Below are 26,299 nucleotides of genomic sequence, written 5' to 3' on the forward strand. Positions count from 1 at the left end.
TAGCATTCATCTAGGCTGGCAGCATTTCAACAGCTGTTAATCCTCTTTGTATCTTTAAGCACTGTGACCGCTGACAAGCTCCTGTGCTTTCAGGTGTCAAAATATCTGAAGATAGCTCTGGTGATTTTTCTATTTTTTTAATCCCAACACCTTCTCATCTATTGACCCAATCTGAACTGATGGAGAAATCTGTATCCCAGGCTCACTTTTTTGCTGCTGCTTGAGGTTTGCCAAAAATTGTGCCTGTAGTCTAATTCATTTCTAGTTCCTCATGCTCACGATACTTAAGTTTTCTGTCTTACATGTTACCGCATGTTTTACTGAAGTTTAAGGAATGTGGTTTAATGTCAGTGTGAGAATGAGCTGGCAAGGTTTTCTCTTTGTGCTTCAATTACTTTCCCTCCTGAAATAGCCCTGAGAACTCCTTTTGCTATGTTGTTTTCTTGATTTCTTTGCTTTATGCTGTGGAAAGGACCTGGGCAGTGTAGTGAGATGTAGTGGTGGAGGAACACTGGGAAAATACAGCTTCAAGTTTTAAATCCAGTTTACTTTGGAAAGGGAATTTTTAGTCCAAAGGCGTCTAGGGAAGAGTAGGGGGCAAGGATATAGCAGCTAAGCTGTTGCAGCAAAGCAGCAGGGTAAAGGGAAGTGGTTCTGTTGGTCTTTAGGCTCTAGTTATGTATTTTTATAACTTCTCAGTGTTTTTATTATTTGCTACGAACCATCATTTAATAGCAGGGGAAAATCTTTCAAACTAACATTTCTTTGTTTTGGTTGTTCGTCCTCTCTGGAGAGCTCTCTCCCCATATGACATCTCTCATGTTCTGAGGTTGGCTCCCCTAAGGCTCAGCTTTATTGAGAGAAGTGAAACATTTTAGGTGGTTCATTCATTCTTTCTTTGTCTCTTGTTATTTTAGCCCTTACAGTGTCTTTTGGTCATGTTTTTAAGCTTATTTCTGCAACTAAGACCGCCAGGAGCTTTATTTAATAATAGTCAAGGTCTCATGTTCAATTTTTTCTTTGTGGGCTGCCATTTTATCTCAAGCATCGAATATTGTGAGAGTAAATTAAAAGCTGCATGGATGTCCTCTAATTTTGTGTTGAATGTTCTGCTGTAAGACTGAATGTTGTTTTAGGAAGTTGAAGGTCTTTGCTAAGATCATGGGCAGCTCTGCCTTCCTTTTAAGTGCAAATATTGCACCTTGATCTGGCTGAGGAGCCCTGGTGGGCGGGTGGCTCTGCTGGAGACTCTGGAAGTTTTTGGATGGTTCCTGGCTTGCTTCCTCATTTGCAACCTTAATGAGTTGTGCAGTTTGTTAGACGCTGAAACTTTGTGCACTGCCAGAGCACAGTGGGGCAAAACACTGAGAGGATGGAGATCTTGCATCTGGAGTTGTATAGATTGAGGATATTGGGAAGTTTGTTCCCAAATGACAGAACCTGCTGTGACTGTGCCTGTGCTGAAAGGCTCTTCCTTGCTACCAAAGTAAACGCTGTTTTCCCAAGGTGGGAAGAGGCCTGGGGGCCATGGAAAACCTGTTTAACAAGCCCTCTTGTTGAACAAACTTGGGTTTAAATGGTAAAACTGTTTTTCTTACTTGAGGAGGCATTTGAAGATGATGACTCATAGCATCGGAAATACTGCTTCGTTGGGTTATAGGCTTTTTCAAGGGAAAGGAGGAGGAAGAAGGAGAAGAGTTCTGATCCAGCGCAAGAGGGTCAGTTAAATCCCATGCAGTTGAATCCTTTTAACTTGTAAAACAGAGCAGCTTTCGACTTTAGGTTGAATGTCTGTGCCCCTCTTTGATCTTTGAGTTGTGCCATATTCCTTGTGGTTTCTTTGAGGCCAATCTTCCTCTTGCTGAGAATCTTGCTTCTCTGCTCAGGTTCTCACTTGCCTGCTTTTCATCAGCTTCAGGCTCTGGAGCTGTTTCATACTGGTTTCTTTCCCAGCTATTTTTGTCCATATATGCAGCTGATTTAGTCGAAGATGGGGCTGGCTATAGTACTGGGCAGATGAACTCTCCATAATAAACTGGGCAAGATTGTGCTGCATCCACTTTAATTGATAGTGCAATCAGCAAATGAATCTGTTGGTTATTTTTTTTCCTTCCTTAGGTGGGTTAAATGCCAACTTCATGCTGGGTCTCACGTACAATGTATTTGTTCCTGTTTTCCTCTCCTGCTGCTGTTTTACTGCAGAGTGCTGCAAGCTAATAGTATCTGACGGGGCTACTTCCTATTGCCTGAAAAATGTTTAATTTTACTAGCTTGCTTTCTCACTTTCCCGCTTTCTCTCATTTTGATCTCTCAAATCCAGTCCCTTTGAGAAATCAGACAGTATGAAATATGAAAATTGCTTGGTTAGTAATTGGGGGAAACGGTGAGATTTATGAAACCCATGGAGATAACGCTTACATCTACTTACTCATATTATTTAATTTTTAATGGCAAATTTAATTAATGGAGCACAGGTCTTGTGGTTTCATGTGTGAATAAGTAACAGCAGGGAGCTGAAAGTCGTGAGGTCTGTTTACAGGACAGGGAAAAGGCTCCATTAAAAGCTGAACTTTTTCATTATAGGAAGGAATAAAATGGGTTTAGTAGCATAGAAGTTTGACCGGTGTGTAGCAAGTAAGTAAATGAAAACATTAATGGCAATTTTGATAGCAAAATGCATTTTGAAGTGGTTACTCATCCATGATTTTTCATTTTAAGTCTGTCTCCTAGGTCAAAGTTTGGAGAAGAAAAGTCTATTCCGTGGGTTTTTTTTTCATTATGTGACATAAATTCAGAGATAAAATCAGAGATAAATGCTTAAATATAGCACCTTGAAGTCTAGGCTTTGAAAACCTTTACAAACCTTCCAATTAGTCAAGCTTCGCACAATTTCAGTGATGCAGGTAGCAGTTATCCCTGGCTTGCAGATGGAAAATGGTGACTTACCCAAGACTGCTCCAGTGGCAGAGCTGCTAATAGAACTTGAGTCACATCTGTTCTTTCTCTAACCACTGAGAAATATGTGTAGTCTAACTGTGTGCAGCACCACAGCTGCTTTTATGGGAAAGTAAAGAAAGACAGGAGTAGTGTTCTATTTAGAATGACCAGATTTGAAGAGAGAAGATAGCTACACCTGGCCCTAACTGAATAGCTGTCTTTGCTTTTGGTACCATTTTGTCACTTATTTGAGTATTGCATATTTTCTGCGTGTGCCTTTTCAGACTAAAGGCCTCACAGGTGAGCTTTGAGTGAGGGAATTGCAGCTATTTCAGCATGAAGTCCAGAGGCTTTGCCTGCAGCAGTCCCATCAGCAGTTCAGTGACACGAGCCCATGCAGCAAAGCTGCTGGGATGCTCGGCGGTTCCCTCCTGCTGCTCTGCTTGGGAGGCCTCAGTGCAGCACAGGAGGCGTTCATCCTCAGTGCTCAGTGCCTGAGCAGCTCTGAACTAAGACTTTCTGTGCAAGCTCAGGAGAATTCAGTGCAAACCTCTTAAGCCCTGCAGCAAGACACTACAGACTCTGTTTGGCAAAGCCTTAGCTGATACCTGATATGCCTCCCTACGTTGTTAAAAGGGAAACAGGTTGCATAATTTTCTTTTAAAGAATAAGTAACATGAGAGAAGCACTGAAATGTAAAATGGATTTTCCTGTGCTCGCAGCCAATTTTGATACTTTGCACGTCAGTAACTTACCAGATTCTTCACAGCAATTAATATAAAAGAACAAAGCACAGCCTAACTCAAAATAACTCGGGGTAGGAAACACTGTGTTTTTGTGAGTATGTGCAATAATCAAAGCCCACTCTTTTCCTTCACAAAGGTGAAGTGTGTAAGGAAGACACAAATCATAGAATGGCTTGAGTTGGAGGGATCCTTAACGATCGTCCAGGTTCCAATCCCCTGCCGTGGGCAGGGCTGCCACCCATTAGGTCAAACTGCCCAGAGCCCTATCTGACCTGCTTGGGATGCCTTTGGAGATGGGACATCCATAACTTCTCTGGACGTGTTGTAGCCTTGATGAGTTTTCTTGCAAATAAACTTTTAAGCATTTCTCTTTTGTGTTCTTTCAACTGAGCATGCTTTTTGTTGTTGGAAATGGTTATTAATCATAGAATTAGATATATCCCTGGTGGGATAAGTTCTGAGATGCCTTTCATTTTTAGAGCTGAGCATTATGTTCTTTGTTGCAGAATGCAGAAATCTACAAGCTGACGTCGGAGCAGTACCAGGAGGCAGCCACCAAGGCAGAGGAATGGATAAAGTGAGAAACCATTTTTGTTCTTTTCTGCAGCTCCAGTTGTGTTTTGTGATGCTGTGTGTATAGCCACTAAACAATCTCGTAAACAGGGTGTGAAGTTACCTCTTGTCACATGTTTAGGAGGCTGACGAGCTGCATACCAGCATCCTTTCCTTCTACGCTAAGATTGACAGAAATTAGTATGAAGTTTTCAGGTCTTGCAAGAGAAGAACAAGAATGAAGATGTGGACTAGAAAATCCAAATAAATGAAGAATATTAACCACGGTTTTTAAAATAATAGCAATGGAACGTGTTTGATCCGCTCCAACTTTGACCCAGTACTTAGCCTGTACATTCCAGCATTGGGCTAATGTGTGCAAGAATGAAAAATGTCACTTATAAAGTTTTTCCTTGTCCAAAAAAGAAAAAGATAAGTAGTTGAAACTGTAGCCATGTAAATTTCCATCAAATAGAGTTGTAGTTAGCATAAATGTTTTCTTAAAATGGGTGCAGTGATATTTCTAACCTCCTTAACTGGCCATGGTATAATTAGTGAACCTTTTGTATTGTTTTTTTTGCCATGAGCATATTTAGTATCTAAATTCCATTTGTATGTGCCAGTAGTGTTATATGGCTTATTGTTCTACATTCACTAACAACTGTCAAAAAATATTTTCTATAATTCCTTATTAATAATGAATCCAAAGCAATCAAGCAACACTCAGATCTCAGTTGGGTAAACAGTTGGCCAACATGCAGCAAACTGGAGTAGCAACATATGTAGTCCAGTTGGGTCCAGTCCAGACTGCATGATACTTAATTGCGTAAATAGATTGTATATCAGTGATGAATATGTTCGTGGAGTGTACAGTATATTGTGCTGTCTTCATTTAAAATTAAATTTGGCTGCCAAAGCGTTGCATAACCTGTTGTAATTTCACATTTTTGTTTGGACAGGGAAGCACTAAGTTGCTAAAGAAGCCAAAACAAGGCAGCTAACACATCACGTTCATTTTCATTCAGATTTCCATAATAGAATTCTTAAGCACTGTTCTAAAATAAAATTTAAAAAAATTAATAATCCATAAAGTTCTGAGACTCTTTGATCAGTTTTCTCTTAAATTTGCTTCTTCAGGCGTGTGATCAGCTGTTGGGAATAGATGTAACAATGTTCTGATCTTATAACTTTGTAAAGGAAGAGATGTGACCTTGGGTTATGTTCTTTACTTCCTATTACAGACTTTAACCTATTTTTATAGTATTCTTAAGCTGGATTCCTGAGGTTTAATTTGGTTTCTTGTGATTCTTGTGGAGATGAAAACTGGTAACAAATGATGAGATGCTCTCATAATGGAAGCATTTCTCATAAGGGTTGCTGGCTGTAACCAGTGTAAGTACTAGTTGATTTTTTTTCATTCAGAATTCAAACAAGTTTTTTTAGTTATGGTCTCATGGTAGGGAAGGGGTGAAGAGTTCCTCCCACTTTGAGTCCTTAACATCTGCCAATCCCTGGCTTCTGGCCTTACTGTACAATGCTTTTCTGTTTGAACGGTATATGAACTTCCCCTGTGATAAGGGACAGATTCCGTGGGCTGTCTTCCTGGCAGCCAAGAGGGACACCTGCCCTACTAGAATCTCATTGTGAAAAGACGACATGACTGAGGAGTGCCTTGAGGAGAGAGAAGCTGTGTGGCACTAGTAAAACTGAAGGAGCAAGTGAACGTCATACTTCTGTTCCATAGTTGTAAGCCATAACCAGTATTGCTCTGAGCTACATGTGGGAGCCTAGGACAGCACGTAGCTAGAACAGTCTAGGACTGATCATTTGATAATTGAACGTGAGGGAAGAACGTTGCTTTAGCCTATCAGTTTGCACTGTGTCTGATTCTTACAGCAGTGTGCAACCATCTCTTTTGGGATTGTTCCCTCAGTGTACAACATGCAGAAAACTCAGCGCACATGCATCAGGTGAGGTCACCATATAGCTGGGATGGAGTTGGGGGACCTTCCTTCATATGTTAGCATTTGTTCTTGTTTGGTTGGACTTGAAATTTGCTTGTTATGAGATCCTCTTTTTAGGCCTTGCACATTTAGATCTTTCTGCAGCCTGTTTATGGTCATAAATTACAAGGTCCTGTGAATTCAGTGGAAATAATAATTTGTTCATCTTGTTTTGCAATTTCAAATTAGATGTACAGACACAGTAAGTGCTAAGCTAGGTAAGACTGATTTATGCAGATCTAGTAACTTGGATGACACAAACTCCAGGAAAATTACATGAACTGAAATGTAGCCAAATTATGAATGAAGCACAGGTCTGCGTTCTTGCAGTGTTGGGTTTCAACAGCTCCTATATTGAAAGCAGATCAGGAGTGGCGTTTTCTCCTTTAATGAGGAAAATATATCTCCTCCATCCCATAGTGTCTCATCCCTGCCTTATCCCATCCTTGTCTCACTCTTAGACCTGCCTCTGGCACCTGCTCATTGTGAGACCAGTCTGCACAGCATTTGTTGCTGTCTGCCACTGTGTATAGGTGGAGCTGATGGATGAAGGGAGGGCTAGAGTTGGGTCTGTTTCCATAGCGAGTGCACTGTTTTTTTCAGAGTCTGCATTGAAGCGAAGATAAGAAATACCTGAAACAAACAAAAAAAACATTTTCTTGGCACTTATTGACTTTTGCAAAATCTTTTATCAGCATCTACGGCTCTGCACAAATAGTCCATGGAACACTTGACCATTTTCTCTCCTTAATGATTATCAAGCATTTCAGGATTTAAGAATACTGCACAAGCTATCTACCAGTGGTGCTTTGCAGCATGCCTGCAAGATAGGCAGGTTAAACCATCTCCATTTGTATAGGAACAGAAACTAAGTGCTTGAGTGCAGAGCTTCATATTAAGTCACTGACACAGCCATTAGCCCCTGATTCCTACTGCAGGGCAGGATGCCTGCATGGCCTGGCTACTGTGACATGCTTTGTTTCTCATCTCCTCACCTGAGCCCAGCCTGCTCCTGCATTCCTCCCACCTTGGTGTCTCATTCTTTGTTCTGGGCTCTGTCCGAGCTCTTTCTCCCAGGAAGAAGATCCTAGCAACCAAGAAACCGGTGAGCACAGCCCAAAGCAACTTGCCCTTGTTGCTTACATGCTGTGGTGAATTGGACTCTTGCCACAGGCATATTGTCTTTATGATGTTATTATAATTGATGCATTATTATTTTTCTCTTTTGTTAACCAGTAGAATTACTCTGGGGACCTGGAACTTTTTTCCTTCCCTGTTTAGCAAATTGCACATCAGTAACCACCCACAAAAGAAGCAGCGTGTAAATAAAAAGCCAGTGCTCCTCGCCCTTCGCTTCGTTCCACATCCTTTTCTCAGTGCTCATAGAGCCATGACTCAGACTGGGTTTAGAGAAGACAACTTGCTAATCCCCTCCCCGCTACAGAGAATAAAATGGCATTTCATTCCAAGCTCTATTAATGCGCTCGCTCCAGGGATAAAGCAGCACTCCCAAAAGGCAGTGGCCAAATTTTTTTTTCAGTTGCGTTGTCTTTGTCTTCTTTTGAGTGTTACATTTAGATTAGCTTCTGAGGATTAAATGTTATTACAGTCTGTGAATCTGTTAAGGGGAAGGAAAAAAAGCATCAGTAAAGAGGTTATAGCTTAGTGCAGGCACTTTGGATTTATCCTCAGAATGCTGGGGTTGTTTTTTTATAATAAATTTGATTCCTTTAGTGAAGGTTTTATTTTTATTTTTGTAGTTGTTAAATTTGGTTGTGGGAGTTACCAGGGTGGGGGATGTGGTTTGCTCTGAAAGGTAGAGCTACGGGAACGGGGTGAGGGGATTAGGAAGCTGTTAAAAGATAAAATTGTTCAGAAGTGAGTTTCCTTCTGAGATCTCCCTACAGCTGAACCTTCCCTGAAGCTGCTTACCGACAGCTGTGCTGCATTGCATGTTGTGCCCACAGAACTGTGTGCTCTGTGCTGTTATCCAGGAGCGTGTAAAGAACATCACTATCTTATCCTGATAGAGATCAGCACTGAATCCAGGGCAGCTTTCCAGTGGGGAAACTGCCAGAGAGATTTACGCCGTGGGACTTGATATTTAAGAGGTCTGTTTAATGGCCCTGAGATCTTTAAACTTAATGGACATCAGTATTTAAGATGATTGCGTTAGAGAAACTGACAAGTACTGAGTATCCTCCTGGGCTGAATGTGGTGTTGAGAACCAAACTGACTCTCTGGGGTAGGAGGAGAAAGTTCACAGATGGACTGTCTGCTGCAGTGGGGAATTTGTGGCTCACTTTCAGTACTCACAGAAATGAACATTTTTATTGAATTGTGCAAAATTTCATGAGATTGATGATCCCTCAATTAAAATGACAGCCATAGCTGGTACCTAGGAGAACTGCCTGTTCTTTTTTTTTTCCTTCCTTTGTGTAGATCTGGAAAGTTTCTAAGATACTTAGATGCAACAGGGCTTCATGGTAGATATCAAAATTAATAAACTGCTATCTATTTCAACAGAGAGCTGTGCCCACGAGCTCTGAAATAGTTATTCTGTGGACAGTCATGAAGCCTAAGGAGAAGGGTAAAGACATCACAGTTTTCAAACAAAATTGCTTTGAGATTTCTCCTATCATTAGATTAGATAGATGATTAATTCAGCCTTGAAATTAAGAGCCCTTGCAATAGGGATTTAAGAGTTTTCAGGGATAAAAAGCTGCGATTAGTGCTTAGAGCTTGTCCTCAGCCTTATCTCAGCGCAGTGCTTCTGCATGCTGACTGCAGTGATTACATCTTCCCCAAAAGCGTTTGCCCCACCTGGTCCTGTTCTTCCCTCAGCGCTCGGTTTGTGTTGGTGGTTGTTCTGTCTGTGGCCAGTCTGCTCCATGTGAGCGTTAAAGAGGGAGATGGGTTATTAGCCAAAGCTTTGCTGTTTCTCACATTAAGTTGGTTTTTATGGGGGGTGGTAGGAATATTGCTGGCAGAGACTACTTTCTGCAGAGTTATTTTAACAACAGGTAAGAGAGTAGGTGGGTCAGTTTTGACTTTGTGCCATTGCATATGGTGGGAGTATTTCTGGAAGAAAAGCTTTTGGGACTTCACGAAACGACTGAAAATGATTTTGACTCATTTACATTAGCGTGTAAACATTTTCTTTACTAATTTTGGAAGGCCTGTTGTTAAGCAACTGTCTACCAGCGCATAGATTTCCAGGCATTGTTACTCCCCGTCCTACTTTAGGAATATGGTTTGTGGTGACAAAAGTCAAATACGTGTAATGGAATTGTGCAGATGTTCCAGTTGAGCCAGATTATCCTTTTTTGAACTGATCTTCAGTTTAAAAAAATGTATTAGATTGCACGAGTTATCCAACTGTTGTGTATTTCTTTCTGAAACCCTCTTCTTGGGGATTACTAAACTGCTGCTTTGAAGGAAGGCTTTCCTTTTGCCACTTAGTAAGATGATGTGCTGTTCTGCTGTTCACAGTATCATCTTTCCTTTTATGCATGTCGAGGAATGAATAATAAATCAGTCCAATGAACTGAGATTGCAGTTCTGTTAGTGCTGAAAAATCGGTGTGAAATATTAATATATCGTTTCAAAATTGTAAGAGTGTTTCTTCAGAGGTACATAGGTAGAAGTTGGGAGTTTATAAAATAAAAACTGAATAGCAAAGGAAAAGGTGCCAAAAACTCCCTGTAGCCTATTAGGGATGTTTCTATTACTATCGATTTTTACATGGAAAGCGCTTGTATTCTGCAGTAATGTTGCCATTATAAAACTCTTACATCAGGGTTTGTTGGCAGGCAAAGTCCAGATTGTTTTCAAAAGCGTGGATGTTTGTGCAGCTGTTAAAACTCAGACATAGTTTGTGCCTCAGAGTACATGAAGTATTTCAGCTCAAAACTCTTCATTCTGGAGAATGCAGAGAAGGTAGAAGCAGTTCACTGCCCTTGGTTTGTCAGTCACAGATTCCACTGGGTGGTGGAATGAAGATTTCTCCAAGTTTTGTAGTATTTCGTTGAGTATTTCATGACATATCCGCACTGAAGTTCAAAAGGTTTTTGTGCCTGTGCTCCCATGCTCTCCTTGGCTTCAATTAGGAAAAGGTATCGTGATTATTAATTAATGACCCAAGTAAGCTCACTCCAGGCTTTTCTGCCCCTGTCCTCCTGCATGTGTGCGGTATGGTGTGCTGGAGGTTGGGACATGGGGCTGCTTTGTAAAGGATGGAGGCTATGGTTGTCTGGGGAAGCTTTCTGAAAAGAGCGGTGAATTAAAGATGTCAGAAGCAATAATGCCTGAGAAACCACTTGTTACCAGTGAATTAATGACTTGTTTACTAATTAGGAGCCTAAAGCAAAGTTGAGGTAACACTCCGTTCAATCTGGTCATTAATTCACTAACGAGTGATTTCAAGGGCAATGCTGCAATTTTGAACAGTAATTGTGTTCCTGATTTGGGATTATATGCTTTGTGCAAAATGTCTTTGCTGTTGAGTCAGCCTCCTCCTGGAGGGATGATAGGAGAGACCAAAGGCAAGTATGAGTTTCTTCAGAGAGACCATCTCAGTGTTGTGTTCCCATGGGCTGAACCTGACTGCAAGTGCCATTAACAATGCAGTGGAGCAGCTCGAGGTAGGCACCGTTCTCATTAACTCACCTGAGATGTTTCATGTGTTGCCTGCATTAGCTAAGTTATTCTTGTAAGGATTTCTTTCAATTTTTGGAGAACTTGTTGAAATAATATTTATTTTAAAACAAACAAACAAAAAATCCCAACCTCCCCATCTCCTTCCTCTGTGAAAGCACCATTCCTGCTGCTCTCTGGGAGGGGGGGATGAGGAGCTGCCTAATGGGGATCTTGCTGAGTCAGTACTCAGCAAATTGCACAGCGTGCTGGGGGGGGGCATTGTGGCTTTGAAGATTACAGAGCATGTGCAAAGAAGGGGATTTTTAATAAGGTGGATGCTTAACTTCAGATCCCACCTGAACTCTTCGTGCTGGTAGCTTTGTTCTCTTCTATCTCTGCATCTTCAGCAGATTGCACACCTCTGTCAGTGCAGAACATCCTATTGGGTTTGTGTTTTTGTCCATCACCAGTGCCCCTTTGTGTAGTCTGGTGTGTAACTAAAAGGACTCAGTGCAGTGCTGAGTGACATTTAAGGAAAGTAACTGCTGTTTAAATGAGTGGCCAAGGTTTCTTTTTGAAAAGAACATTTCCTTAGCAGTCTGACATCATTACAAGATCATCTCACATAGGAAAGAATTACTGCATGTGTCTGTCCCTCACGTCTTGTGGCTATATGAAATTAGCATAATAGATACTCAGTTATGTAAGAGTATTTTTAGGAGGGGGTTTCGTGTACCAGAAAAGATGGGGCCAACATTCCTTCAGCAGACGCTTCCCCATCAAAGTCTGACATTACAACATTATCACAACCCAAATATTCTCAGGGTCGGCACTGCGCTTCCTGACCTGAGTTCTTAACCAGTTTTTAGATGATGTTTTTTATCTTAAGAAAGAAAATCCCTATTCGGGTCACTTGTTGGGCTGTGTGTTGTTTTCAGATTCAGTTATTGCTTGCTATATTGCTTTTCTGCCTTGTGGGAGCTGAGCCAGCTTCCTTTCTGATTCAGAGAACTCCTTCCAGCAACAAGATTCTGACTCATTCCTGCTTGGCTTCCAGAGACCATTTTGCTGCTAACTTTAGGCTCTTCATCTTTGCTAGTCAACTTTTAGTAGTTTGGCAAAAATGGTGCATGGCTTTGTGGGCAGGAGATCCAGTTCTGTAAACTTCTGTATCTCTTGGCAAGGCAGCCGAGAGGCTGTAGTTTTCCTTTCATCTTCCCAACTGACAGTTTCTTGTAACTCAGTATTCTACCATCGTAATCAGTAAAGAATTCACATCCATGTACACTGAAATTATCCACTTGTGGGGAGAAATCTCTCATTATTTCACATTGCTTGCCATCTGCCATATGGAATACTAATATGGATGATTAGCGATTGGGTTTGCAGGTTTGGTGGGGAGTTGCCATCCCCAGTAAGCAAAACCTGTAACTCACCACCAGCGCCTACAACTGTAGGGATGCTGCTAAGAAAGCCTGCTAAATGTGGTAGAAACTGCATCTGTACAAATGAATAGAAACTGAAGTTTTTTGGGTGGCCTATTGCTTAAATGGGGAATGGCCACTCACGTGTGAGGTTAAACCATGCAGGAGGGAGAAGAGTTTGCACTGTGTCGGAATAAAAGTAAGATACAGAGCTGGAACCTGTGCTGCATGGGTCACACAATCTCTTTGCATGAGTTTCATCAGTGAAATGGAGATGCTGTTGTTGACTTCTGTGAGCATTCCAAAATGAGGTGTTATATAAAGCTCTGCAATATTGCATTCCACCTCAATCTGAATTTTTAAATAGTTGCTTTTGTTGTTGTTGTTTCCTAAAGAAAACGTGGTCAGGTTAGAGTGTCTTCTCTGAAGGAGTTTCAGCAGCACAGTGACACTACAAGTTGCTGTTGAGATTTGGACGTTTGCTTTAACTTTTGTTCTCGGTGATAAAATCTAATTAGTTACACAGAAGAAGATTTCAGAACAGCTTCTGGGCATCTGTGATTGGAAAGGAAGGAGTTATCTGTCCTGGAAAGGACGAGGGTGCGCTGAGTGCACAAATTGCAGTGGGGAATTGTGTGACAGCTTCAAACAAGCTGTCAAAAGAGGAAGGGAGATTGGGAAGTATTTGAGTGACAAATTTTTTAGGATCACAGAGTTGCATGGAAACTGAAGTACTTCATAAATATGTATTCATTAGGCATTTCCATGGACAAGGTAGGGGAAAAGAGAAGCGGGTGACCTGCTCATGGAGTGCAGCTGTGAAGAGGGAGAAAGGAAGAGAAAATGCTGCACTGTGCACTAGTGTGTTGCAGACTGTATGAAAAGACATATGGGAAAGATTTAGGAATGCAACTACCGCAGTTGAAATGTGAAGGTAGTGCCCCTATTCTTAAAAAAAAAAATTGTCATGAAGTTTCACCTTTCCTTTTAATCCATGTCCTTTATGCAGTATGTTGTTCCTAGTATTCCATGCAGATCAGTGGCAAAGCTGTTGAACAGTGTTTTGAATACATGAAACTGATCAGAGATATTTCCTTTCTGATAATGTTAGTTTATTCTTCTGAGGCGTGCAGCTTGTTTACACTATGCTTGGTTATGTAGCTTAAATAGTACTGATTTTTTTTAGTAGATATTTGGATAATCTATTAGGAATCTTCCATCTCTTATTTTGCAGCTGTTTGGTGAGAGGGATGATTCTTCCCTTTCATTCAAGCCATGATATCAAGCTGACGTGAAGGGTCAGGGAATCCCATAGGCTGTAGCTTTTGCTCTGTGATAGCACAGCATCCTGCAATGGAAGTTGGCTTCCTTGGCTGTTTGTTCTGTGCTGATGAGTTTGTTATATGTGAATGAAATGCTTCAATTGTGTTTAATTTTCTGCTGTAAATGTCAAGGATGCAATAATGAGAGAGGATGGAACCTTTCTGTACGCACTGTATTACATCTGTCTGGAGTATTTTTCCTGACATGTTAAAGAGGAACCATCAGAGCCAACCCCTACCCAAGGGAGCATGCAGTTTTACAGGTCAGTTAACCACTTAGCAGTTTTGTATACGTACAGTGCAGCACACCACTTTCATGTGACCAAACGTCGCTGAGCTTAGTCTGAAATACATCTGGTGTGCCCTGGATATACAACCGTGCTAACTAACTATTTGACACGTCTCTGATTCCTTTCCGACACAGAAACTGCTGCTGCCTGCCCTGGCCTTTGCTCTCAGTGCAGCCCGTGCACCTCATTACTGACCTCTGAGGCTGTCTGCACTGTAGTTATGGTGGTGATTAATGTGGTTTGCTCAAGTTAGCTCTGATACTGGTTGCAGTCGAATAGTGCAGCAGAAAGTAGCTGATCTGGTTATTGGGTTCCGCAGCCCACATGAAATTTGAGTTTGCTGCACCGTTTAGGTGGCTTCTGTACTGGAGCAAGCTATTCTGAAGTTGGCTTGTACAAGAAACCCTGGGTGTGTTTGATTTTTTCACTTTGAGTAGAAGTATCTAAATGTCTAGGTTTAGATACCTTCAGTCTCTGTCCTAAGTGTTTTTTCTCAGCTTGAATGGTTTCCCAGAGTAAAAGGTAAAAAGAGAATCTTGCCTCTAATTCCATCTGGGATTGCTGTTCTACCCAGTAAAGCCAAGTGACAGCGTGGTACTCACTGTGGATTTTGGACTAGTTTAAGGAGCTGTCAAGTCCTAAAGCTTTCAAGTTCTATCTCTTCTTGGCTAGTCTGATTTTTTTTTCATCAGGAAATAGTAGCAAATGCATACACATCTTCCAGCTTTCCCTCGCTTTGCAATACCAAGCCCATAATTCTCCTTCCAAAAGGGGAAGCTGTCAGCAGCAACGAGCCGGTAGCCATTGTGCTGTGTTTGAAGCCTGCCTGTGGGATCTGTGTACTGATGATACTGCCTTAAATCGGTTCTTGAAATAAGTTTGTGTGTTTGTCTTTGAGAGCCGTGTGACTCCTTGATTAATTGATGGACATTTAGTCCAGCACTCTACTCACTACTGCGGCACTTATGATGGAAATTCTGGAAGAACCTTGCTTTAACCTCCCAGATGCTCAGCACTTCTTCATGGGGTTTATATCCACATAGAAGTGAATTTGCCAAGACAAATGAATGCACTTATTGAGTGGAGCAGCTGTTACCTGCCGCTGTTGAACAGTTAGGAGAGGGTTAAGAAGAAAACCTCTTCTGAGCCACTAGATTGGCCCTGACTAAGATGAATGTCTAATTCACTCCCAGCGTCCTTACTGCTGCCAGTAATAAAAAGCTTGCTTCACATATTCACCCCACTGCAGACGTTTCTCTTAAATTAAATATCAAGAGGACATATAATAGCACGATTCCACACCAAGCCAATATTATCAGATTGATGTCAGCAGTGATAATAGAAGAAGGATAAGTTGATGAGATTTCATTTGTTAAATAAAGTAAAGGGAATACGCAGTGATAGAGAGGATTTGGTAACTCTCGGTGTGTCAAAATGCAGCAAGATCACATTCGTTCCATCTTACCACAAGGGATGGCAGGCAGAAGGATGCCCTTTGTTTCATTTTAGGAAAACCTATCCCTTCTTTTCTAGCCGAAGACCTGATTTTAGATCCTTCAGTGGGAGAGGGAGAGGAAAATCTGAAATCGTGGCTTTTGTGTGCACGCAGCCTTCTGTCCCATTGCACAGCAGAGAAGCTGAGGATTTTCTCCACTGTGACTGGGGAGGCACTGCTAATGAGTTTTATTTCTAGATTGATCCTTTTTTCCCCCACCTGTAATCTTTTCTCCTTTCCTCTTCCTTGATTGTGTATTATTGTTTTAATCTTTCACATTTCGTATGTCCTGCATTTATATCTGGGGTGTTGTCAGAGCTCAACTCCTGCAGTTCCTTGTCTGTGGGTATTTTCCTAGCTCTCCTGCTCAGACCTTTTTCTTTCCCCACTTTTTTTTAGCTGCAGTAAATGAGCCTCCTGCATCTGTTTTCATAATAGCAATAGCAATTGCAGTGCATTTTATTTTAGACAGAGGCTAATTGCTTACCTTTCTTGGTGGAGCATATTACGCTTAAAACTGTGACCCATTTTAGAAGAAAGGTCAAAGCTTACTTCTCTTCTCCTCTTTTTGTATTCAGACCTCATTCCTTCTCCACCACATTCTTTCCCCTTTGGTGTGTAAAACCCTCCAGCAGCAAAGTGTTTACCAAGAGCAGTGTCCAGAAGATGATTTTTTTTCCTGAAGGTTGGGTGCTGCCTGTAGCCTTGTGCTGGGCTGAGGTTGAAGGGGTATAGCTGACAAAGCTCTCCCCCCTTTGGAATTCAGTGTACCACTGCCCTCAGACAACGTGTGCTCCATTGGGCTTGGGTGACTTGCACGTTCCCGGAGAGTGCAGGATGTGCTTCCGTGTGCTGGGCTCACGTTTTCTGCCCCTTCATTTCCCGTGGTGGGCCACAGGGACAGTCCTCTGAGCAGCACTGCCTTCCTGCTCCAAAGTGGGATGTCATCCTCTGGAGGATTTAGCTGGTCTTGTTGAATTTCCAGTTCATTTGTGGATGCGCTCATAAATGGATTTGTGGGATTTGTATTGATAATTACGTCAGCTGATTTTGTGCTATGTTGATTAGATTCTCTAAATCTCTTTTGAGAAGGTGGTACAACTGATGCATAGCTGTAGTTTCTCCATTATACTTGTGTCGTGTAGTTTGGTTCCAGTGAATTCAGACCGCCCTGTGACACGCTCTGCCTTTTCCCTCCCCCAGCCCTCTGCCTGAAAATTACAAAATGCCCTTCAGTTTAACATGGCTGAGTTGGAAAAACCTAATTTTAAAAGTCTTAACTTCTTCAGTGAATTGAGGGATTTGATGGTATTTCCTGACCTGGTATTGTTTGGTATCGTTTCTACAGTCTCACTGATTTGATTAGAGTGATATTAAAGTTAGTGACAAAGCAAAATGCCGATATTATGAGTTTTTGATGCTCTCTCTGGTTTCTTTTCTATTCTAAAATTTGAAGATTTTTTTGGGAATATGGATTTTTCAGAGACTTTAAAGGTGATTTGCTATGGAACATAGAAATCACTAATGCGTGCTCACCTTTGGGGGCTGCATACAAAACAAGTTTCTTCTAAAAGCTGTAGGGTTAGAGAAGAGGGGAGGAAAGAAGTTTGTGTTTTATTTTGGTGGCTTTCTGATCCAAGTGTTTCTGAGCGTGGCTGTCACATTGCTGCTGATAAATTCTTAGTTGGAATCAATAGGATGCTTGGAGTTGGAAGGGACCTTTAAAGGCCATCTAGTCCAAGTTCCCTGCAATGAACAGAGACACGCACAGCTAGATCCAGTTGCCCAAGGCCTGATCCAGCCTTGCCTTGAAAGCCTCCGGGAATGGGGTATGAACCACATCACTGGGCAATCTGTTCCAGTGCCTGTTCACGTATGTTGCACGTACGTGTGCGCTGAGGGCACAAGTATTGTTTGGAGTATGTCTCCTCCAAACTATTTTGAGGAAGCAATGGCATTGCTGATTTTCTTCTTTTGTCCTTTCCACTTGCCTTCCTGAGTACCTTACCAAAATGAGTGTGATTTGGAAATTCCTACCTGTGGTCTCCAAAATGCTTTCGGATGATCTGGCTTCAAGATGTCATGTTTCTTAGAAATCTTTCACCTGAGAGAGAATGAAAGATGTCCAGGAATAGGTTGTATTTTCTTTGTACCTGGTTGGGAAACCCTATTGTTTGAATGAGTGACTGTTGTTACTGTGGAAATGAATGTAGCACAGTATAGCATTTGTGCTTCCCCATAACATCAGGTGCTTTGCAAGGAAGAGGCGCGTTTGATCTTTTAGCACAGATCTCTTTAAGCACGCTGAGGCAGAGAATGCAAGGAATTAAGTGGATTTATGATTTAGAAGGCAGTGTCTTAGTGCTGCTACTCCTCAGCACGTGTTCTCTGCTGAAATGTACTGTGGCAATTGTGCTGCAAATTCCTGCAATTTGTGTCTGCCTGTCTGTGCAGCTGATGACACTGCTGTTACTGTGCTTGTGCCACTGTGGCTCGGATTATTTTACAGTGACCTTCCTTTTATTGGTACCGTTGCTGAAGATGTGCCATATGTACCCATGCACATGATAGTCTAAGAACATCATCTGTAATTGTTCTTGAGTAGCTGTCACTGCTGCTTATGGGATGTGAGTGCTAATTGCTTCAGAAATACAAAGAAGCAGATACCTGGTCTTGCTATTATTCCCTTTTCTGTTTTGTTTAGTTACTAGGAGAATTACAGTACTCACAACCATGCTGGATTTTTTTTTTTTTTTTTTTAATGTTTAAATAGATGAGAATTCAGGTAGAGGTAGCTCATTCAATGAGTCCATTCAGTTCCTTGTCAGCCTGTTATAGATCTGGTGCAGGCCCAGCAGAATTCCTGACTTCTGTCAAAGATTTCCCGTGTGACTTGGGGAAATCATTGAGCCTCTTGGAATTGATTTTTCTTAACTGTGGAGGTGACATGGTATTTTATCTATGGGTAAAACAGCCTCCCACACTGACCTAGTAAGAATACGTTCCATCTTTCTGCTTAGTATTCTGGATTTTTCAGATGGAAGACATCGTTGGTCATTTAACCCACTTTGATTGCTGCTCCTACTGGTTTCTTTATTTTTTAGGGTTAAGTGACTCCAACACAAGATCAGTGTGTGCCACTAGTCAAGTGGTAGTCAGTGGCTGAAAACTCCCCTTTGCACATCTTTCTGTTCTCGTTTTGCCCACAGGAGGAGGAACATTGATCCTGTCTGTGCAGGTCTGCAGTCTGAAATTCTGAAGTGCTATCAAGAAAACCAACGTGAAGTGCTCAAATGCTCGGAGCTGGCTAAGGAGTATCAGCGCTGTGTTAGTGCTGCTCAGAAGGTAATAAAAGCTTCCCTGTTATACTTGCTGGCTTTGGCTGTTCTGCATAGTGCTTTCTTCTGGGAAATGTCCCTGGGATCTGTGGTCGAGATGGGGTGTTTATAGGAGACAAGTTTTCCTCAGGATGCAGTTTTGCCTGTTCGCATCGATCCAGTGCTGCCCAGTCTCACTGCGGTATGTCCCAGCTTCCTTCCCACCAGTGCCCCTATGGTGCTGAGCTGCCACCAAAGCAGTAGTGTGGATACTCCTCGGCTTCAAAATCAGTCATAATGCTTTTCCCACATTTCACCTTCTTGATGCTCCATTCTGCGAATGATAGTTACGTCTATTTTGCCAATATTAGAGATGTTTTGGGTAGGCTCTAAACATTCCTGCTTCCATTATGGGACCTCACAATTATCAGTCTTGCTTCTTTTCGTGGCTGCACTCGTTAAATAGCAAAGCTGCTGACTCTTGAGGGACCTGCGTGCTTCTAAAAGCTGTTTGTGTTGTGCAGAGGTTCAACAAGCTGTTATGGCTCTGCCTTCAGAGATGCAGAGCACTCCTAGCTTCTGTTGATTCCTTAGGACAGTGGGTGCTGCTGAGCACCTTGGAAGAATCTGTGACTTTGAAAGCAGGTGAAGGAGAAAGGAAAAAGGAGGCATTTGGATGTTACAACTAGGATATGGTCTTGAGAAATGTGTGTGATAAGACATAAGGTGATGTCTGGAGTGTAAAGGATGTTGTTCCCCACGTGAGAATTCAGTGGGTCAGATGTCCCTTGAGGGCAGACTTCTTTTTTTGGTTATAAAATAAAATCTCTAATGGGTCTTGAGGCTATAGTAGGGTGGGTTTGGGGAAGGGATGTAGCCTTCTGGGAACAGAAAACTGAGACTCTTCTCTTGGGATTATTAATGTGAAGGCAGAGGGTGGGGGGAGGTGGAGATTTCATAGAAGCAGTCTTTCTCTGTCGCATTAGCATTGTGAAGGGAAGCTGTATGCCTGATTTAAGTATAACATGAAACAAGCTGCCAGCCGGCTCCCAGAAGAAGCCCGACAGAAGGAGATGGGAAAATTGTCAGGATATATTAGACCAAATGTTGTTGCTAGTCCTGGTGGAATTTTTTTCCTTCCTGTTTACAAAGAAGGTCTTTGTATGTCTGCAAATCAGCAAGGTTAAAGCTGCCAGGGAAAGGGCTTTTCTCTGATATCTTTAAAGTCCCCAGCTCCCAAAACATGTGGTTTCTTTTTCTTTCTTAGCTCTAAAGTGAAGCAGTGCCTTTGCTGCTGCACAATCCGTGCCCTCTGTTGCTGTGCGCAGAGTGCTGGTGCATCCGCTGCCAGCCTCTGCTACCTGATGCTTCCTCCTTACCTCCTGTAAATCAGGCTCTCGTAGCCTTTTTTGTGGAGTATATCTTTAGCAAATGCATTTACCAATACATCTTTATTGCATGCAGTGCGGGCGGAATGTGATTACCAAAGAAGACAGATTGCATTAAACTTCAGCATATTTGCAAGCTGCGGCTCCAAGCCGCCTGAGAAAGGGGCTGGGATGCTGCCAGCCCTGAGCCCCAGCCCAGCATTATTAAAGAGTAAATTGGAAGCTAAATGATTGGTAACAGCAGAGGGCAGTGAAAGATCCTATTAACTTGGAGTTTGCTTAGATTTGTGTAGTGTGGGTTTTTTTCTTGGTATGTTTTCTTTATAAACCAAAGAACTTGGAGAGGTGGCCTTAGTTTCCAGAGTGTTCAGAGAATTTTTCTCCCCATTCTTTTGGTAAGTTCGCAGAAGAAGCAGTGCATAGGACATGAACTTGCTGTGGGTGATATCAGTGTGACAGGGAATCTCCTTGCTATGCTTTCAGAAGAGGGAAGAGACATTGAGGCACAGGTAGCTGAACATTGCAGCTGGATACAGGCACGAGAGGGTTCTGCAAGTGCAAACTCAAATAAGATGTGTGCGAGGCAGAACATCCTGTATTTTCTTTTATCCCAGGACAGCTCAAGCCCTGACAGTTTGCCTCGATGCTCTTACTGCTTCCTCTGGCTCCTGAGATATATATGTAGCAATCACAAGCTGTTGTGCTTTTTCCTGGACTGTAAAACTCCCTCCTCCCTTTCCTATTTAAGCTGTTATTTCTCTTTAAGTTTAAATTAGCAGCATCTTCTACCAAATGGCTTTTAGTCTCACGCATTCCTCATTTGGGTTGGAGGAATGTGGGAAAGAGGGGTCACAATCTCTTGATTTCTTGGTTATTTTTTTCTTTTAAACAGAATTTGTTTGCTGTTACAGAAAGATGTTGTAATCAAAGCTGGATGTGGGACTTCAGCTTGCTGGCACGCTGGTGATTTGTTCTTCTGCTTTTTACTAAAGATTTTATAAGGCTTGGTGAATATTCTTTAATGAAGCATCTGGTTCTCTACAAGTTCTTCTTGATGGCTGGTAAAATGTCTCCAAGGCATGGATACATTCGGCTCAGAAAGCAAGCTCTAGATTTCTAGGCTGAAAATTACAACTTATAGTGGATGACTGTAATTCCTTGCATCTTCCCCCTTACTGTGTTGTTTTGAGACCGTTCCTTTGGGCACTCATTTCCCTTTGCCTGTTGCTGTGCACATTTCTCATCCAGGAGGTGAGATGCAATCTCAATTACCTCTGCCCCACAGAAATGTATCAGGTAATAATTTCTGAAATTTGGAAATTTATTTTCTGCTCTTCTTTCCTGTATAGGCCCTCTTGCTGGAGCAGGTTGCTGTAGCGCATGATAGAGGTGTAATTGCTGTTACCTCTTTTGTATGTTTTCTGCTCGTCAGGGGACAGAAATAGGCACTACAGGAGCATGGTGCATCACATCCTAGAACAGTCCTCTAAAGGAGGTCAGTGGATTGCCATCTGTGAGTGACTATTCTACTGCTTAGGCACACCAAAGCCACCACTCCAAACTTTTGGTGCCTATAGTTGGATGTTAATAGAAGTGATCCTCTTCTAGTTGCTAGTCTGCTCTCAGCATTTCCTATCTAACACGCTTACTAGCTTTGCTGTTTATTTGTTCTGAATGTTAAGTTTTGTTTGTGTTCTCATGGGTTCTGGCTTGCTCCCTGCTACCTGAACTTTGCTTATGTCTAAGCCCTCTGACATCAGAGCATGTTGCTGTAATGCCTCCTATTTAATTTAGGAGTGTTTTATCTTTTCTGGTGGTCTGTTTTTGTGGCTCTGCAGAACTTCAGCAAGCATAAGAATTGCTGGTTTTAAATCTAATAAAAGCTGGGATAATGGGACAGCTGTGGGAGGGGCAGTTCCCATTGTGTCTTTTAAAATTGCCTGTAGTTTATTGACCACAAGTTTCACCGAGAGCTACTGCTGCCGTTAGATAATGAGAATTGAAAATTGCTGCTGCTGTTTCTCCGAGGTTTTATCTCATGCCAATGAGAGAAGGGTGTGGAAGGAAAAGGAGAGTGGGTAGTGGAAATCTGTGCAATTTCTTTTTTTGGACCCCAATAGAAAAGAAAAACAAATCATTTTTTGGAAGCGTAGGTCCTGCTGCTGAATTGCTTTCCTGCCCTGCAAATGTGCACTCACGTGCAAGTTTTGTTAGGATCTTTGTGACCTTTGCTTCCTCTATGTCCTGTTCACACCAGTGGGTGAATCTGAGTTTCTGTAGAGTTTTGGATGGTTAATCTGTTATGTAACTGGTGGTTATGCGAGGGAGTCTCCGACCAGCTGCCACCTGAAAAATGTGGCCTTTGGTGACCACATATTGACGTGATTCAAGATTGTGAACTGTGCTGCTTCTTACAGTTGTGTGCAAACAAATCCCTGCTGCATCCCTGTTCTCCCGAGCATTCTCTTAATGTCTCTAGGTGCTCCTCTTTCACAGAGGGACCACGGTGACATTTTTGTGCTCTAGCTGCTGGCCAGACCAAGTTATAAAGAGCTGCATACTCAGACACGTGTATTCCCTTGTCAGTAGGAAGTGCATACACTGAGCTAGGAGCCATTCATAATTCTGCGTCTTTTCTCTCTGTTCTACATCCAGCTTCTCACGAGTCTGCTATTCATAACAGACAAAGGTAAACCTATTTCTATCAAGGCTTTAGGGCTTGTCTACATAAGGAAATTACAATGCAATAAACTGGTGAGTGAGTTTATTGTATAGCAGCTTCTCTGTATGTGAACACACTCGGTTTGTAATGGAAGCGCAGGGAAAATTCACCCTCATTTGCTGTGAGTCACTCTGCTATGCAAACAAGCCCTGGCAAAACACAAACTAGATTCCAGCAGACGTACATGTTTAACGTAACCTTGAGTCTACTACATTCTCCTTTACCCTTGACTCTAATAAAAAAAAGTGTAGTCAATTTACTGCTCCTACTTTTGACTGATCTCTATGGAAGAGATCTCGCCTGGACGCCTACCTGTGCGACCTGGTGTAGGGAACCTGCTTTGGCAGGGGGGTTGGTCTCGATGATCTCTAGAGGTCCCTTCCAACCCCTACAATTCTGTGATTCTGTGATTCTGTGAAGCCCACTTCCCATTCAACACACACAGCAGAGCCTTGCGACTCTGCCTGAAGTTTACTTCTGATTTGTGAGCGGTGACCTACATTACCATTGCTGAGAAGATGCAGCTGATAGTCACGCAGTGTCCCTTCCTGATGGAACAGCTTCACTCAAGCATTTGGATCCTGCAGGAGCCTGGCCTGCTGTGAGCTGTTGTTTCCCCGACCTGAATCTTTCTGCCAAAGCTAATCAGCTCCAGGAGACACAGAGCGCCATGGACTGTATTGCAGGTAGCTCAGATCATCTTTAGTTTCTTGTTATGGAATTGTTTCCATCCTGATGGACTGCAGAATGCTTTATAGATTTGTTGACGTACCTATTGGGGTTCAGAACTGCTGGGAGCCTCCCTGTCTGAAGGAACTGTAACCAGGTACAGTGACTTGAGAAATGCCAGCGTTCTGCTTCCCTCACCGACACTCTGCAGATCTAAATCTGAGCAATTGAAGCCTTGTAGAGAAGATATATTACGAGGTATGCTACTTGAAATACAGTATATCTAACTTGGAAGGCTTTAGGGTTGTTTGAGCTTTCTGAAATTCAGCCTTGTGGTTTGAGATAAATCTGTGTATTTGGTATCTGGAGTGTGATATCCTAGCCGTACCCTCAGCCAGGTATGTGCCTGCCCTGCCGTTCGTCTCTCTGCCCTTGTTCAAAGCAAACGTATCTGTAAAGTGTTTTTCTTGCTTTCTCAGTAAAGTCAATTCTCTTTTTTTAATCTTTCTCTCTTCCAACCTTTATTTGTCCAAATGCTGTGGTGATAACACTATCGGAGGAGTTTATGACTCAATAAATGGCCCCCACAAGGGAATCGGTGGAGAGGCCGCAAGCTGCAGGCAGCTGCTGTTTATTTAGTCATAAAGGCAGAGCAGCACTGGATTCATTGTACCCAGGCATCTCTGACCTGTTATTTGCAAAGGTGAAAATGATCCATATTTTGCTCCTATTTATAAAGGATGGAAACAGTTATTGTTTAGTTAAGTTTTTTTTAAGATGGCAGTTCTTGGTTCCATTGGGTCTTTAGTCCTTGCACAACATTTCTGATTCCCAAGAGTTCATCAGTGGATAAACTAAAAATATAGAGCTGCCTGAAAGGATATAAAGCGCCATCTTAATATATGAGGCATGTCCCAGAGTAAAATGCTGGCCTACTTAAAATGGAAATGGCTGCTGCATATACCCAGTATTCATGAAACTGGAGGCGTAAGTTCTTTATTTGCTCTGTATCTCAGCACTTCACAAAGCCCTGATGTTCCCCACAGCCTGGCAAATCGTCAACACTTATTAACCCAACTACCTCTCTGACTCTGCTGTTGTGGTCCGTGTATTACGTAAAGCCCAAACATAGTACATTCTGGAATTTGCCATTTTCAAAGGAAACAACAGCATAAATAAGCTTAAAACTTTTTTTTGCCCAACTTACTGTGCTTCAAGACTTCTCTTCTAGGGAGATTTAGTCAAGTGCAAAGGAACATGCAGGCTATGAAGTTCTTGTGGCCATTGCCTAGTCTGGAAGAAAGGCATCCTGCCCTCACTTCTCCAAAACAGTCTGTTGTCTAAGAGCCTAACTCACAGTCCACGTGTATTTATTTTTGGCTTTCTATTTTTTGCTTGCTTGGATATTTTTTGACATTGTTACAGTGAGGCAGAATTGCCTTTGGGTCTAATTTCTCGCTTAATGACTCTAATCTCAGATATACTTAAAGGTAAAATTAGTCTAAACGTGGATATTTTACAGATGATTTTGAAGACATTGTTGTTAAAGGAGGAAAAGAAGTCCATTTCTGAAGTTGGACTGTGTGGCGTTTTGTTACCTTTAAAACAAAAGGAGCTGTAGCACAGACACGATTTAAAACTTGGTTTGCCTGAACCTGTTTAAAAGCAGCCTGAAAAATAGAAGGTAATAAAAGTGCTATGAGAGCTAACCAGTCAGGAGCGGGATGTCGTGCCTGACTTTGTGATGTGGTCTTTGAGTGGGTGGATCTGAATGGGTTCGTTTGAAGTTGGGTATCAAAATTTCAAGTAAAATCGGGCCAAGCACTATCAGGACAGGAATGTGTTTCTCTGATATTCTGTCTTTTGAAATTATTTCTTTATTAGCTTAAATAATGAGATCTACATGGATATGCTTTATCTAACGAGTCTCCTGAAGTCTTTGCTCTCTGTGTGGTGTGCTAGGCAATGTTTTCCCAAGAGCTGTAGCTTGCTTGCAGCCAGGTTTATCTACTATGGGAAATAGTTGCTTGGGGGTGAGAGTGTGTTGTGATACATCATGCTGCTTTAATGCCAGACTTTTTCACAAAAGATTTGTAGCACAGCGTTGGCAAGTTGAAAGTGGAAATTCTTACTCAGATTAATTCTGGGAGACTGATGACCAAGCAGTCCTGGACAGAAGGCAGTTGATTTCCAATTTTTAACCTGTGTGTTTTGCTGCTGAAGTTAGATTGAAACAGATCCACAGAAATTGCTGTCGATAGCAACTGCTGGTTAGAAGCTCAAGGTCAGTGGTCAAATGCCTTCTGACTCCCAAGAAGTTCCAAAATAGCCTTGACTTCCATAACTTCAGTGCTAATGATAGGTCCATTCTCTGTCAACTTGGCTATAACTTGGGAAATAGTATCTGGGATGCCAAAGTCTTCATGACAAACTGGGGAAACTGAAGATTTGTTATGCTTGTTCTTGGTCTTGGTCTGTGCAGGATGGCTTCCTGCTGCAAGCACTTTGTTGTTTTCACACACCATCCATCAGCTGTTTTATCAGCAGGTCTTGGGGCTGAATACCTTGAGGACTAAAAGGATTTAATGCCTTCAGCACTCAGCTGAATCTGTCTGTAGGTGGCATGTAGGGGGTTATTCCTATGGCACTGGCCCTAATCAAGTAGAAGGCAAGCAAGGCTGCTCCACCTTGCCCTTCTTTGCAGTGCCACGGAGAGCTTGGGATGCTGATGGACAGCACACGAGCCCTTGTATTAGTAGGAAAGCAATCTGTTTTTCATCAGACCTGTGGCAGGAG

General features: G+C 42.2%; 1 protein-coding gene across 11 annotated transcripts in view; it reads left to right on the forward strand.

Annotated features, from left to right (window-relative positions):
• Positions 1 to 26,299, forward strand: part of CHCHD6 (coiled-coil-helix-coiled-coil-helix domain containing 6) — a 132,684-nt gene that overhangs the window by 50,483 nt on the left and 55,902 nt on the right. For 8 of the 11 annotated variants that reach the window (XR_014886396.1, XR_014886397.1, XR_014886398.1 and 5 more), the window contains exons 7-8: positions 4,190 to 4,260; positions 18,617 to 18,752. Coding sequence is in view for 4 of the 11 variants with exons in the window: in XM_085235980.1 (XP_085092106.1) it covers positions 4,190 to 4,260; positions 18,617 to 18,752 (207 nt within the window). In the remaining 7 variants the exon portion in view is untranslated. Of the gene's footprint in view, positions 1 to 4,189; positions 4,261 to 18,616; positions 18,753 to 21,461; positions 21,608 to 26,299 lie in introns of all 11 variants that reach the window. The other 3 variants (XR_014886394.1, XR_014886395.1, XM_085235983.1) reach the window with 2 other exon arrangements.

The sequence above is a fragment of the Meleagris gallopavo genome, chromosome 14 (assembly GCF_905368555.1).
Source record: "Meleagris gallopavo chromosome 14, MGAL_WU_HG_1.1, whole genome shotgun sequence".
NCBI lineage: Eukaryota > Metazoa > Chordata > Aves > Galliformes > Phasianidae > Meleagris > Meleagris gallopavo.